This window comes from Lepidothrix coronata, unplaced genomic scaffold, assembly GCF_001604755.1.
Source record: "Lepidothrix coronata isolate B3197 unplaced genomic scaffold, Lepidothrix_coronata-1.0 Scaffold141, whole genome shotgun sequence".
Classification (NCBI taxonomy): Eukaryota; Metazoa; Chordata; class Aves; order Passeriformes; family Pipridae; genus Lepidothrix; species Lepidothrix coronata.
Genome location: NW_016690321.1, coordinates 1,293,031 through 1,305,565, shown reverse-complemented (window position 1 = coordinate 1,305,565; position 12,535 = coordinate 1,293,031). Strand labels below are relative to the sequence as shown.

General features: G+C 54.3%; 2 protein-coding genes across 2 annotated transcripts; one reads left to right on the top strand and one right to left on the bottom strand.

The window, feature by feature from the left end:
• Nucleotides 1-35: 35 nt before the first annotated feature.
• NAGA (alpha-N-acetylgalactosaminidase) lies at nucleotides 36-5,215 on the bottom strand. Its single transcript, XM_017827590.1, has 8 exons — nucleotides 5,015-5,215; nucleotides 4,468-4,642; nucleotides 4,147-4,324; nucleotides 3,772-3,866; nucleotides 2,948-3,109; nucleotides 2,294-2,491; nucleotides 1,933-2,076; nucleotides 36-1,684 (listed from the first exon to the last, which is right to left on the bottom strand). Exons 1-8 carry the CDS (start codon nucleotides 5,185-5,187, stop codon nucleotides 1,502-1,504), a joined length of 1,308 nt encoding a protein of 435 aa, XP_017683079.1. The 5' UTR covers nucleotides 5,188-5,215; the 3' UTR covers nucleotides 36-1,501.
• Nucleotides 5,216-5,748: 533 nt separating this feature from the next.
• FAM109B (family with sequence similarity 109 member B) lies at nucleotides 5,749-12,493 on the top strand. Its single transcript, XM_017827596.1, has 3 exons — nucleotides 5,749-5,814; nucleotides 6,819-6,915; nucleotides 7,439-12,493. The coding sequence occupies exon 3, from the start codon at nucleotides 7,447-7,449 to the stop codon at nucleotides 8,257-8,259; it is 813 nt and encodes a 270-aa protein (XP_017683085.1). The 5' UTR covers nucleotides 5,749-5,814; nucleotides 6,819-6,915; nucleotides 7,439-7,446; the 3' UTR covers nucleotides 8,260-12,493.
• Nucleotides 12,494-12,535: the final 42 nt, after the last annotated feature.

The window sequence follows — 12,535 nt, the reverse complement described above, 5'->3', positions numbered from 1 at the left end:
TAGCTAGCAACACTAAACAAACATGAGACAGAGTCTGTGATCTGCTTCCCTTTATTTCAATTTATTTGCCTCAATCACTTCCCATGAACAAAGCCAGCTCCTTGTTTGTTAGCAAGTCCTTCCTTAATAGCACTGCAATCACTGTGTTCAGTATCTTGATGCTGCACTCAGAGAAAGTTTCTGGAAGTGGCCAGAATCAGCCATTTGGTCCTGCAGGAACCAGAGTGGGCAGAAGATGAAAAACCCTTTGGAGAGATGAACAAAACCAGAACTTTTTTTGCCTAATCTAAAATGTGGTATTTCCCCAGCCTGAGGCTTAATCTTGTGTCAGTGCCCTGGGCTGCAATCTTCATGAATGCTGCACCCCTCTCTGTGGGAGATGGGGTAGGCCATGTCATACCTAAACTCTTCCATAGGATGTGTGCTGTATGAAAGTGAAGCAGTTTTGAGGGCTTTGGAGTCTGTCCCACCACTCACTTCCAGTTTATTAGTGCAGGCTCCTCCTCAGGATGGAGCTGTGGATGTAGCTGCCCTTGGGAGAAGGAGGAGCCTTTCCCTGAGAAACTCTGAGTGTTAAACCTACTGGAGGACCTGAGCTGCCTCCTAGCAGGAATGTCCTAGAAAGAACAGGATGCAACTTGGAGCTTGGAGGCACTGGTGACCACCTCAACTTGAGTACTGGCATCTTCCCAACACCACTTCTACACAACATACTATGGCTCTTCAGTTTTTGGTGCTGTACCACAGCATGGCTGCTGGGATCATGCATGGAAGTTTTTGCTCTCTGCTGTAAACTGCTGCCAGAGAAGCTTTAATACAATGCTAGCATGGATGCTAGGCTGCAGTAGTGCTGGCCTCTAGGATTCTGGCAGCAGGATCAGGCCTGCAAGTAAAGCCTCTCTGCAGAGCACCATCTTGCCTCCAGAAGTTCTTGGTAGTGGTGGGGGTAGATGAGAGGGATGCAGCCCTATTGACAACTCCTTACTCTAAGCCAAGCTGATTATAGCAAAAGAAAGGTGACCAGGTTTGATCCTTGAGATTAACGCCATTGCACATTTGGGCCTGGGGAGGAGAGGGGTGAAGGGAGAAGGCGGTGTTGCAACCCTAGAAGATAGTAAAGCATCCAAAGCCCTTCTACAGGTACAGTTCAAACAGCCCCTGCAATGGTCAGTGATACCCAGCTCAAAGCAGGGAAGTTCTCAGGTGTCAGAGCTGACAAACTCCAACAGTGGCTGGATTCTGCTTATATGGCATCTTCCACGGGAGGATCTCAAAGGGCTTTGCAGTCACTGAGGAATTATGCTCTGCACACCCTTAGGAGGCGGGTAACAAGAATTCCTGACTTACACAGACTGAGCAGACATCATCAAGCTGGTATTAAGGAATGGTGTTAGCAGTGCTGGGCACACCAGCAAAAGGCACTTGTTCAGTGAAGAGCCACGTGTCCCAGGGTCTCCCAGCTCACCCCGGCACTGGCCCACACCCCACCCACTGCACCTCATCACAGGAGGATGGGGCGGAGACCCTTGCCATGGGCTTGCTCTCTGACCACATGCCAGGGTTGCACTGGGAGTGCCGTGGGACGGAGATACCACATCACCACCCCTGAGGGGTTAATAGCAACTGAGAAGTTGTCTCCTGTCTTTAAGCCACTGGTGATCTTCCCGCTGTACACATCTTGTACCTGGAAGAGAGAGATTTCCACAGACCTTTCATCTTGGGGTCCAGCTGTGGTCACTGACATAGCATAGCAGGACAGGGCACAGTAGTGGGCAACAGGAGGGTGACCCAGTGGGCAGCTGCCCCTTCATCCTGGACGCATAGAGTGTGAGTCCTCCCTCCCACTCCTCCCAGAATGCATAGAGAGCTGGGAAGAGGGGGATCCAGGTGCCATAGGGCTGCCCTGCTATGCAGTGTGTCAGTGGGGCTCACCTCATACACAGCATCCTCAGGGAAGTGGAGCTTGGCGAGGCTGGTGGTGTAGAGGAAGGGCATATCTGTCCTTCGGCTGAAGAAGACGAGGGCGCTGGCAGCCTGGGACAGTGGGCGCAGAAACACTTCGATGAGGGTTTTCTCCTAGGAGTGGGGATAGGTGGGTGAGGCAGAGCTGCTGGGACCAGCACTGGCCCATAACCTGTCTGACCTTGCCCTGTGGGGCTGCTACGCCAGCAGGCCCCCAGCTTTCACAGCTCTCCCGCTCTTGTTTCTCTGCATCACTTCCCTCTCCCTCCTTACTGTGATGCTCTGTGCTGCTCCTGTCAGCTCTCCCAAATGTATCTGCCTTGTTCCTAACCTTGACAATCCTGCGCCCCTGAATTCCCAGGGGGTCCTGGTTGATCTGGATCATCAGGCGGTTCTGCAGGATCTCCTTAGCACTTGGGGAGATGGTGCGGAGATCCGTGGACATGAGGAGAGGAGCTGCCATCACTGTCCACAAGGCCATTTGAGAGCGTGACTGCTCGTAGCTAAGGCCAAAATTTCCAATGATGAGCTGGAAGGGAGACAGTGAAAAGATGTGAGAGGCAGAAAAAGGTTAGGAATTTGTCTGTTTGTCACCCTTGCTGATGCTGCTTCCTCCTGGGAGGGAGCTTGCCAGGGAAACCTCACACACACTTTTGCTTCCTCTTGAGCAGTCCACCACCAGGAGATCCCACCTCTGCCAACAGCACACATTCAAATGCACTCACTAACACCCTTCATTTCACCAATACTCCCCCTCTGTGCAGGGAAGAAAAGAACACGTGGATGACTTGTAAACTCAAACAGTGAAGGGTTCATTGCAACCATGCGGTTTTCCCAGAGCTTAGCCAAGGGCAACACCAGCTTTGCCTCTTTGCAGCAACAAGACTCCTGCTCTTGGCACTCGTCCTTTGCCCTGCCCATAGAAGAGGATCTCTGGAAATCCTCATCCCCAGACAGAGTCAGAGCACCCACCACCCAGCCGCACCATGTCCGGGTCATTCCAGTGACCGGGGCCAGCTGCTGGCTGCAGCACATCCTGGTTTGTGAAGAACCAGTCCAGGATGGAAAGTACACTGTCCCAAGAGTCCTGGATGTCATCATAGTTACGCCACAAGTTGCAGACCTCTGCCAGGATGGTGTAGTTCACCTGAGGAGAAGAATGGGGTCAGGCAGCAGGGAAAATGGAACTGGTCTGCAAGGTGAGGGAGAAGAGGCAGCCCAAACTGCTGAGAGCTGCACTGTCCAGAAAGTGTGTCAAAGACGGAGGGATCTGGAGAAGGGCAACATCATGTAGGGAGGGAGGACAAAGTCATGTCCCAGTATGACTGGGCACATGCCAGTATGATAGGATGTCTGGCAAAGCAACCACAGAGGCCTTGGGGAAATATGATCAGCTATCAGCTACAAGAGTGAGGGCAGCTTGGGATTGACTCAAAACGTGAAAGAGGAAGTACATGAATGCAACCAATTCTCAAGAAAGATATATTAGGAGGAATATCCTGTTTCAATCACCGAAACCAGACAGGACCTGTCTCACAAGAACAGACCGTCAGGAGCAACTCCACACCAGCTGAGTAGGGTGGAGATGGCATACCCCAGGGCCTTCTTCCCACAAACTCCCCTCACTTAGCCACGCTGGAAACCCCAAACGTTCCCAGATGCCTGGCAGGGAGGCTACATCCCCTCTGCAGCACCACTCAGGGGCAGAGTGATAAGCAGGGTGTAGCACCTGGCTCCTGTGGCTCCAACAAGAGCTCCCCCAGCACACAGGGGACACAGGAAACTGCCACTGGATAGGACAACCCTCACCTTGGGGGGGAGCCCTCCCTGGTATGCTGGCCAGCTGCAGGAATAGACGATGGGGCGGCCTGTGGCGTTCAAAGCCCTCGCCATTTCTGGGTAGCCTTAGGGAGAGAAGATGACAACTGATGAAGAGGGTGGCTGGAAGCAGCCTGCGTCCCAACAGCAGCCTGTATTGCAGCCCACCCAGCAAGGGGAAACCCAGGCCAGCATGGCTTTCTGCCTTACACCAGCTCCAGGGCACCCAAACTCCCTCCGCTTTGCCCAGGAGTTGCAATAGGAGACACAAGGAAAGAACCACTTGGCCAAATGTTTCTGCAGATGGCCAGCTGCCCCAACCAAAGCAGCAAGGGAAGAAGTACCAGATGGCCCATGAGCTTTTACCCTTTGCTTGCTCGTGTTCTGATGAGTAGCACCCATCCAGCTTTAGCATATCCACACCCCACTCTGCAAAGGTCTGGGCATCCTGCTTCACATAGTCCAGTGTGGTGCCCGGGTAGCCCCCACAGGTGAGGCTGCCCAGGTCGCCGTAAATGCCCAGCTTTAGGCCCTTGGCATGGACCTGTAAGGAGAGGAGAGCTGCAAGGAGTGGATGCGGGGATCCAAGGTGTCTCCCAGGTGCCAGGGTCCTCCATCCCCTCCCAGTTCTCCCACCGTGGTGGCAGGGAGACACAGAAATCCCCACAAACCCCAGCAGGCACTCACATAGTCAGCCAGAGCCCTAATTCCACTAGGAAATCTCTCAGGATCGGGAACCAGCCGTCCTGCCGCGTCCCGCTGCTTGGCAGACCAGCAGTCGTCAATGTTGATGTACTGGTATCCCAGCACCCTCCATCCATCCTCTGCCATCCGGTCTGCCATCTCAAAGAAGAGCCTCTCGCTGTGGGTTGAGGGGACATGGCAGGCTGAGACCCTGCAACCCCTGTGCCCCACTAGCTGTGGTAGGCAAAGGGATTTGGGGTTAGCTGGGGACTCTGGAGGGTTGATCGCTGCTGGGCTGGTCTGGGCCATAGGAAGGGCTCCTGTTTAAACCCCGTCAGGGTCCCGTTCGTTGACCTCACCGAGGGAAAGTGTTTCCCGACACGTCGCAAAGCCTGGCCACATCCTTCAGCTCCGGGGGCTCTCCAGCCCAGCACCGGGCGCCTGAGTCCCCCTCCTCCCACGCACATACACCCGGGATCCCAGGGACACAAACGCTGCCAGAGCTGTCGCAGGTCTGATGTCCGACCCGACCGCTCACCGCCCCGCTGACCTGATGCAGTTGTGGGGATCCGCCCGGCAGTCCACGTTGCAGCGGAACCTCTCCCAGGCCAGCCAGCCCATGGGGGGAGTGCGCGCCAGCCCGTTCTCCAGGGCCACGGAGGGCAGCGCCAGGGCTACGGCCACGGCCACGGCCACGGCCAGGGCCACCCCGCTCGGCACCATCGTGCCCACAGCTGCCGCCGGGGCACAGAAAGAGTCTTCCGTTCCCGGCCCGGCCCCGCTCACATGATGCCGCCCACATCACCTGACTGCCTCCCCCCGCCTCCCGCCCGGCCCGGGGCCACCGGGACCCGCCGGCATGGCACAGCACTGTCCTGCGCCCCACAGCCGGGGCATCCCGTTCATATCCCCCCCCCGCACTGTTGCACCCTGTCAGTATCGCACCCCGTCCGTACTGCACCCCACCGCTTGCTGCAACGCGCAGCTGCTGCCCACCAGCACTGCGCCCAGCCGGTACTGCACCCCACTGCCATCGCACCCCATTGCTGGCACCCTATCACCGCCGCACCCCGCGGCTGCTGCATCCCAATAGTTACACTGGGAGTGGGAGGTTTATGTCCCCCCGAGGTTGGGACCCCGCAGGAGTGTCGGGAGGAGCGAAGGGGTGCGGGAGGACGCGGCTCCGGGCAGGCTGCGGTGCCCCCCGCCCCCCGCTCCTGCTGCCGCGGCCGCCGGCGGGGCGGTGCTGCCGGCGCGGCGGGACGGCCCCAGCGGCCGCAGGAGCCCTCCCCCGCCCGCGGCCGGGGCTGGGCTGCCCCGCACCGCACCGCCGAGCAGGAGCGGCCGGAGGTGAGCCGGGACGGGCCGGGACCGGGAGCCGTTGTCCCGCTGTCGGGACAAGCTGGGCAAGGGACCGCTGGGCAAGGGCCAGGTGGCGGCGGGGCCGGGACCGAGCGGCGGCGGGGCGGGCGCGGGGCCGCGGGGGTGGGAGGCACACGGCGAACACACACGGAGGGGCACCCACGCACACAAAGACACGCCGCCCGATTGCACAGGCGTGCGCCCGCACACAAAGACAGAGCCCAGCACTGCACACTGCGACCCCCGCAGCCCCCTCGCATCAGGGCTGGTGAGGGCCGCCCCGGCTGCCCGCAGCCAGAGTGTGCCGGGCTGGAGGTTCCCCAGGGTGCCGCGCCGAGGATAGGGCAACCCCGGGGAACCGCCTTTCCTTGTGTCTTGTGCATTTTCATACCGAGATCCGTGCCCCTAGATCCTCAGCCCTGCCCGCAAGCCCCGATGGGGGAGAAGGGCTCCGGGAGGGATTCTGGAGGTTGCTCAGCAGTAGGGAGCTCCGCACGGCCGGATCTGACCAGGGAGTGGTGGCTATGGTTTGTTTTCTGCATATTTCTGTGTGTGGAGTTTTAGCGGTCGGACATCCTTTTGCAGTTGTACAATCCACAAAGGCTGTGTGGGACAGTGACAGCTTCTACAAAGCCTCTTTTTTTTTTTTTTTTTTTTAATAAAACCAAAACAAAGCCTCAGGAGCCAGAAAACAAACCCACAGGAGCACTGGCCTGAGCTGGGATGGTTTTTTTTTTTTTTTTTTTAATAAAACCAAAACAAAGCCTCAGGAGCCAGAAAACAAACCCACAGGAGCACTGGCCTGAGCTGGGATGGAGTTCAGGCTTTGAAGCTAAACATGTGCCCCCAGTTTTGCCACCATGGCTTCCAGAGCTGCCTGCCTGCGCTGAGGACTCTGGCTTTCTGGGGTGGGAGTGGTGCAGCTCTTAGCTCTTTTGGTCCAAACTGTTCTGGTTCATGACTCCCTCTCTGCCACCTTTTCTTCAACAAAGGATGGGGCTCATCACAGTGAAGCTTTGGAGACCCTCAACGAGGGAGCAGCCCAACCAAGGAAGACAGCAAGGGATTGCAGTCTGACCCACACAGCTGGTATGGCACCTTGCACCCCACTGCTGGTGAACCTGCCCGGACTGAGCGTTCTGCTGCCGGGAGGGCTGTTGGGAGTGGGTGGTCCTGCATGGAGACAGGGAGTGGGGAAAGGGTGCTGAAATGGAAGTTTCAGACCCCTTGGGTCTGAAACATTCTCCTTTTCCTGCCCTCTAATAGAGAGCAAAATGAATGCCTTGCAGACACAGAGGCCAATTTCTTTGATGTGCCCCATAAAAAAACCAGCAAAGTAGGATACTCATGGAATAAGAAATTAAACTGCGATGTTGGCATTCCCAGAGAAGGCAGGTGTCTTGTGGTGGGGCTCTGATGATGACCTCCTCTTTGCAGCAGTGAGGAACCAGCCTGCCCTTTGTAGGGGTGCCTACTGGATTAGATGCTGTCCTGCATTGCTGGCTGCTGGAGTCCTGCTTTTCCCTAGGGGCAGGATCAGGCCTCTTCTGGTGGGGCCAATGACATGTTCCACACACTGAGACAACTTCCCCCTCTCTTCCTCTGCTCCTAGGCAGGGTGATGAAGCTGAATGAGCGAAGCGTGGCCCACTATGCCACCTGTGACTCACCCGCTGACCATGCCGGCTTCCTGCGCAAGCGGGTGGAACGGCACCACCACCATGCCCACCACTACAGCACCTCCTACCAGCGCCGCTGGTTTGTCCTCAAGGGCAATCTCCTCTTCTACTTCGAGGAGCGGGAGAGCCGTGAGCCTGTGGGGCTGGTGGTCCTGGAGGGCTGCACCGTGGAGCTGTGTGAGGCTGCTGAGGAGTTCGCCTTTGCCATCCGCTTTGACGATGCTGGCGCCAGGGCTTATGTGCTGGTGGCTGACGGGCAGGCTACCATGGAGGCCTGGGTGAAGGCACTTTCGCGGGCCAGCTTCGACTACATGCGGCTGGTGGTAAAGGAGCTGGAGAAGCAGCTGGAGGAGGCTTGCAAGAGCTTGGCCGCTTGCCGCAAGTCTCCACGGAGGTCCTCCTCCTCTGGCAGGAAGAGGCATCTCTCCAACCCAGCCTTGCTGCCTCTCCAGGAGAAGCCTTCCATCCTGGAGAACGGTTACTCCACATGGGGTAGTGGTGGTTGTATCCCCGGTGGGGCTGCCTGCCCTGACCATGATGGGGGGCAAGCAAAGCCCCCACCCCTGCCTCCTCGCCGGCGCTCGGCCACTGGCAGCGCCACAGGGTCCTCAGCGCCCAGCCTCTCACCAGCCATGCTGGAGAGCCCAGTGTCGCCAGACACGATCTGTTTCTCCAAGCTGCACAACTGGTACGGGCAGGAGATCGTGGTGCTGAGACGAGAGTGGCAGGAGAGGCAGAAGAGGGGACACCTGTGACTGAGGGCGCAGGACGCAAGTCACCAGCCAGCTGATGCCTGTCAGCCTGTCTCCCACATGGGAAGAGCAGAGCAAGGGACTCAGTGGCTGAGTGTGCAGTGTGTGTATGCTTCAGAGGGTGTGTGGGAGGCATCCGAGTCTTCCCCAAACTTCATGTTTCACTTCCATGAGGCTTTGTACAGCCGGAGTGTGTAATACCAGGAGAGCCACCTCTGAACTCTCCTCTGTTGGTGATACGAGGTGTGGAGGGGGCACAAATCAGCATGTATGCAACAAACCTCAGCCAAAAGGCTTGGCCCACTGCCGTCTTGGCGGGCATGCTTCATCACCCACCTCTCATTCACCGCTTTTTTTTGGTTTTGTTTCTCAGTGTGGAAGTTTGCACGGGTCAGCGTTTATTATTATCTGTGGTCTTGCGCCAAAGTCCTTCTGCTTTTGTTCTTTTGCTGCAGATAAGGCTGGGCTCTTATGAAGTGCCTCCAACGGGCCACTGGCCCTGGCGTGTGCCTCCGGCCTTGTGCCTCTCTCACCACAGGACATGTGTGAGCCACTGCAGCTGTGGCTGGCCCAGGAGCTGGGGCTCTTGCACTATCTGTTTTTTTTTTTTTTACTTTTCTTTACTTCTTTACTGACCCTTCTTCCAGCTAAATTCTTCAGGATGTGGATATCACGGGCTTGCATCTGTCTCTTTGTGTGCTCATGCTCAACAACAGGGCTGAAATGGAGACACAGAGCGTGGCCTGAAGCAACAGTGAGGACCAGGAGCTCCCCAGGGCTTATCTGGACTCTGTCAAGTGGTAATCAAGCCTGTTACTATTTCAGGCTCGAGCTTTCCCTGTTCCAAAACAGGGATGCTAAAGCCTCTTCACCTGGCCAAGAGTAAATTTCTCAGCCTTTGTTCAGACCACAGCTCCTGCGAAGTGCCATATAGGGCTCAGTCAGCTCATTAGGCTGCTTGCCCAAGAGGGTGTCCAGAGCCACACCCTTGCTGGGCCTCTCGTTGTGGCTCTGCCCAACTCCTGGCAGTGCTGCACAGTCAGAGGAGAGGCTTTGGAGGAGCAGGGAAGAGGAGAGAGCTGGTCTCGGGAGGAAAAGTGAAGGTGTGGGAGTGATTTACAGGTAGCAGTGACTGTGTGTTGGTGGTGTCTGGGCTTGCCTCTCTAGCATCGAAGCCATATCGCTGCTTTCTACCAAGCCAGCACTTGGCCTGCCTGTGCTTCCCTCTGACTTCATCTCAGCATTGCTTGGCTCATTCCTGTAGCACATCCCATCTTCCCAGCGGGCTGGGAGGGCTGCAGGGAGGCATGCCTGTCACCTCACTGCAGAAATAGACTTGTCCATCAGTAGGTCAGAAACCTTGGCCACAAGGCAGACGGTACAAGTATGTGGATGCCAAGTCCAGGGACTAGAACACCCTGGAGTTGGGGTTTATAAATCTCCCTTATCCTCTTGGCAAGGGCTGTTTTTCAGATTAAAAAATATATGTGATGTAGTCATGTGCTTCCTATCTAAAAATGGAAAAACCTGGTTTTATTGCCCTGTTTTATTAAGGAGCCTTGCTGGGAAAGCAAAAGGCCATTTCAGGTCATGACTGGCTGGAACCTATTTTGCTTTTCTGGAGTTAAATGCACTCAGCTTTATACTTTGCAATAGCCAGTAGAGAATGCCAGTGCAGAAATCAAATTAATTCCATTAACTCTTGGTGCCTTTGAAAATATAAATCTCTGGTAGTTTTGGATGATGAGCTTCCAGCCTCCTGCCTAATTATGGCTCAGTAGTGTATTAGAGGAAATCTTAAATCAGATCTTAGCAATATGACTTCAGGCAGTGACAGTGTAACCTTCACTTACAAGTGATGCTATCCAGTCCTCTCCAGTTTGTGCCTGTATTTCTTCACAGTAAGGATCTTCAGGTTTGGGAGGATTATTTTTGTTCTGTTTTCAAGTGAAAATAGTTCAGAAAAAGCAGGAGCGGGTGGCTATGGGTCAGGCCCCAGGCTCTGTCAGCAGCCCAGTTGGTTGGACAGAGGGGTCAGTTCTGCCTCCCTACCTGCAGCTTGAAGAGTTCAGTACTGCAGCATTCCTGGCTGTGAACCCGTTCCCTTCCCCATGCCAGGGCAGCAGCATCAGGGAATCACACTACCTAGTGCCTCTTTGCTCTGAGCGTGGGTATTTTGGGGCCAAGGTCAGATTTGTTAAGCATTTTCCTGTGTTTATTTTTTTAAATGTAATACAGAGAGAAAAATATTTCCGATGTCTCAGACTTACATAAGGCAGTTTGACGGTAAAGATTTAATTTCTGAAACCAGTCAAAATGTAGTGGCAGTTCCTACAAGAGATCCAAGAATTGGGAACGACTTAAAAAAGAAAATAAATTAACAAAGCCAGTTCTGTCAGAACTGGGACTGAAGCAGTATTATTCATTTAAGGGCAGTTTCACTTTTAAGAAGCTGAGTTTGTTTTAATAAGCCAGGATTGTATTCATAACACTACTAAAGAGCTTATATTTAATGCTTTAATCTGTCCCATTCAAATGGCACAATTTCCACGCTACCTACCTTTGCGTTAGCACATATCCCAGCTAAATCCTAAATCCTGCAAATGAGGCGCTGCGCTCTGCTTTCTGTCTAATCGCATTTGGAGTAATTTTGTGTTTTATTCTGCAGCACTGACAAGAAAATGGCTGAATCCTGATCCTCATTTGTGCTCAGCCCAGCTGTCCATGGGCCTTTGCTAGGTTTCCAAAGTGCTGTGTGACTTTGGATGCACTTGATCGGGGCTTCCTCACTATTCCGTTCTCATAGCAAGGTTGGCCCTTTTCTGAGTAAAAAGAGCCATAATTGGAGTCATGCCCAAATTTGTATGGGAATATGGGGTTTTTTTAATGACTGTTGCTGCTTGCTTCATTAGGCAGGAAGCATCTGGGTGCCCCTCTGCCTCCTCAGAGATGGAGACTATCAAACCAGCACAGCTGAGAATTGGTTGTGCTGGTAGAGTCTTTGAAGCAGTTCGCAGGCTGGAGGTTGGGATTTCAGGTTCCTGAAGTTGCACATGCAGCTGGCTAATGGAGCATCCTGTCTGTCTGCGGGCAGACATCATTACAGGAAAGGCAGAGAGTTTTCACTGCACATCGTCCCTGGCAGCAAAAAAGACTAATTGCCACACATGGGTTTTTCTCTAGCCATTCAGGTTTGGACTGTTTCACCTCCTGCTTCCACTTTCCCTTATTAATTTTTAAAAATAGAGAATGTCTGGGCTGCACAGAACAGGTTCCTTGGCATAGGGGGAGCTGAATGCTAAAGCTGAATGGGTACTTTCCTTAAGGTACTGAATTTAAGATCCTTTTCTAAGACTTTTCTTTAGCATAATAATGCAAAAGCAATGAGAGAAAAATGCTAAAATTTAAAAGAAGACTGAAAGACGGAGGGCAATTCTATCATGGCCTTTGTAAGCTATGGCGAGAAGGGCTCCCAATCCTGCTAAAATACTTGACAAAATCCTTAAATTTTTTTCTGAGGCTGGCATTTAAGATTTAAACCCGTGATATTATTTCTGCACATCTTTTTTGTTAAACTGTGCTGATGTTTTCCACTGAATCCAGGTCCTAGCGGCAAGAGTAACCTGAAGTTTTTCCCCGTGGCCACTGCTAGCCACTTGGTGGACAATCCTGACCGGGATCAGACATTTTCTGTTACAGTAGCTACTGCATTAATTGGGGGGGGGGAGGCGGGGAGTGACCCCTCCATCTTAACCTCTCTCGACTGCCTTTGCAGAGAAGCTTAAAGAATCCCCACTGAAATGCACGTGGAGTTCCCGTGTCCGGGGCACCTCGGCACCACCAATTGCGTTCATTCCGCACAATTACCTGGCAACACTACGAGCAACCCGCGGGGACACTCCCGCCTTCCCAAGGGCTTCTATTTTAGGTAGGACGGCGTGTTCTATTTTTAAGGAGACGGTTTTGCATGCGCCTTTGTTTTACACGCGGAACTTGTGTTATACATTTCATTACTTTGTTAGCGTTTGTTTTACACGCGGAACTTGTATTACGAATCTCATTTACGTTGTTCAGCGTTTGTATTTTATGCTAAATAAACCGGATTGATTTGTAGCCCGTGAGCCCCCCCGGGAGTGTCTGCAGGGCCTGGGCATTCCCGCCCGGCGCGGTTTTCCCCAGTGGAGCCCTCTCGGAAGGGGTGGGAGACTGCCCGCTTCCTTCCCTCCTCCCGGCCACCGGGGGGCCCCCCCGCCCGGGGAAGGGGGCGCGGCCCCGCCTC

Coding starts and splice junctions, on each gene's coding strand:
- NAGA (XM_017827590.1), bottom strand. CDS start 5,187: ATGGTGCCGAGCGGGGTGGCCCTGGCCGTGGCCGTGGCCGTGGCCGTA. Junction 3,867..4,146: donor AGAACACGAGCAAGCAAAGG/GTAAAAGCTCAT, acceptor TCTCTCCCTAAG/GCTACCCAGAAATGGCGAGG. Junction 3,110..3,771: donor AGGGAGGGCTCCCCCCCAAG/GTGAGGGTTGTC, acceptor TCTTCTCCTCAG/GTGAACTACACCATCCTGGC.
- FAM109B (XM_017827596.1), top strand. CDS start 7,447: ATGAAGCTGAATGAGCGAAGCGTGGCCCACTATGCCACCTGTGACTCA.